At 33.0% G+C, this 2,339-nt stretch overlaps 1 protein-coding gene across 1 annotated transcript in view; it reads left to right on the top strand.

Annotated features, from left to right (window-relative positions):
* PRKD3 (protein kinase D3) overlaps positions 1-2,339 on the top strand; it is a 66,323-nt gene that overhangs the window by 20,279 nt on the left and 43,705 nt on the right. The window contains exon 6 of the mRNA XM_012653800.1: positions 1,352-1,535. Coding sequence (XP_012509254.1) covers positions 1,352-1,535 — 184 coding nt within the window. The remainder of the gene's footprint in view (positions 1-1,351; positions 1,536-2,339) is intronic.

The raw sequence follows: 2,339 nt of genomic DNA on the forward strand, positions 1-2,339 counted from the left end.
TATACAGAATATAGTCTATATAGTCTATAGTCTATATATAGTGACTGGTTTCTTTCACTTAGCATAATGTTTTTAGGGTTCTTCCATATTGTAGCATATGTCAATATTGATTCTTATTTATCGACAAAAATAATACTATTCCTCTGCAGGGATATACCTCATTTTATTTATCCATTCACCAGTTAGTGGACTCTTGAGATACATCCACTTTGGGACTATTATGAATAATGCCACTGTGAACACTAGACCATAATTTTTCCATGGACATCTATTTTCATTCACTTGGGTAGATACATAGTAGTGGAATTGGTAGCACTGGAATAGTCATATGGTAACTCTATGTTTTAACATTTTGAGGACCTACCAAATTGTTTTCCAAAGCAGTTGCACCATTTTACATTCCCACCAGCAGTGTATGAGGATTCTGATTTCTCTGCATCCTCACTACCACTTGTTATTGTCTGGCTTTTTGATTACAGCCGTCCTAGTGAATGTGAAGTGGCCACATTTCCCTAATGACTGATGTTGAGCATCTTTTCCTGTGCTTATTGGCCATTTTTATATCTTCTTTGGAAAAATACCTATTCAGGTCCTTTGCCTATTTAACTAAGTTATTTATGTTTTTATTATTGAGTTGTAGGAGATTTTAAATATTCTGGCTGTAAGTCCCTTATCTGGTATATGACTTATAAATATTTTCTCTCATTCTGTGGGCTGTCTTTTCACTTTCTTAAGGTATTGTTTGCAGCACAGAAGTCTTTGATTTTGATGAAGTCTGATTTATTTTTTTCTTTTATTGCCTATGTTTTTGGTGTTGTATTTAAGAATGCCTTGCCTAACCCAAGATCGTGAAAATTTACTTTTATGTTTTCTTCTACAAGTGTTGTAGTTTTAGCTCTTACATTTTAGGTCTATGATCTGCTTTGAGTTAATTTTTACGTAGGGTTTAAGGAAGGGGTCCAACTTCATTCTTTTGCATACAAATATACAGCTGTCCTAGCACCATTTATTAACAAGTCTATTTGTTCTTCCCCCATCGAATTGTCTTGGCATGTCAGAAATCAGTTGACCATAATATAATGGTGGCAACTTATTTTTCAGTTTGCTTATAGTATCTTTTGTCATATAGAAATTTAAAGTTCTAAGAAATCAAATTAATTAACCTTGTGCGTATGATTTGTGTATTTTGTATCTTCTTTAAGAAATATTTTATCTTGAATCATAAAGGTCTTTCCTTATAGTTTAAGAGTTTTAAAACTTGTTTTTTCACATTCAGAATACTGCCTGTATTTAGATGTATTGATAACCCATTAAAAAAAAAAACTCTGAAATTCGTTTAAAACTTTGTCAGAACCTTCCAGTCTGGGAACAGATACAGATATACCAATGGACATTGACAGTAATGACTTGAATAGTGAGGGTAGTCGGGGCTTAGATGACACAGAAGAGCCATCTCCCCCAGAAGATAAAATGTTCTTCCTGGATCCATCTGATCTTGATGTGGAAAGAGATGAAGAAGCTGTTAAAACAATCAGGTAACACATACGTAGGTATTGCAAGCTATTTCTAAACTCAAAGTCAGTTCAGGATCTCATTAAGAAAATGCCACATCTCTTTGAACCTTAAATGTAATAAAATTGTGTCTAATTCTTTTACATGCAGTATAGTATTTCTGAAATAAATTACATCACCCTTGCCATCCACTCAAGATGGGAAGGTGTGAGAATCCTTGTTTTGTTTTTTTAAAAAGGAAAATGTCTTATTTAAATAGGGTGTAGGTACAGTGCCTAGTTATGCAACAGCCACTACAAAGTGCCAGTATTGAATGGTAAGCTAAAGCAACCAGTTTTCACACAGGCAGATTTACTTTGATGGTAGAAACTAGTAAAGAATATACAAAGAATGTTGTACAAAGATGATGGTGATGAACTTGGGGGCAGTTTTCGTATTGCCACAGTTAATCTGTTAGCACTTTGTAAAAATGCGTGGGACTATAAAAACTTTTAAATATCCCACTATGTTTATAGAAATTCAATTTTTGTAGCCTATAGGATATACTACTTTGTCATAAAAATGTCACTGTTTGGGCAGATTGAGTTTTTTATTGGCAACGAAGAGTCATTTAGAGAATATGGATTATTTATCAATCTCACATGGCTGAGTCATCATTTATTCAGTTTGGCTTATCATTAAATTATAGCTATTATTATCCTTACCATTATTAACTAAACTTGATGTTTACCCAATTTAGAGATTATACAGAACCTAGCTAGTTTCCTAATCATGAACACTTCATATTTTAATAAGAGAAAGTATTTAACTGTTTGAGGCTCAAATTT

This window comes from Propithecus coquereli, unplaced genomic scaffold, assembly GCF_000956105.1.
Source record: "Propithecus coquereli isolate 6110/MARCELLA unplaced genomic scaffold, Pcoq_1.0 Scaffold43, whole genome shotgun sequence".
Taxonomy (NCBI): Eukaryota; Metazoa; Chordata; class Mammalia; order Primates; family Indriidae; genus Propithecus; species Propithecus coquereli.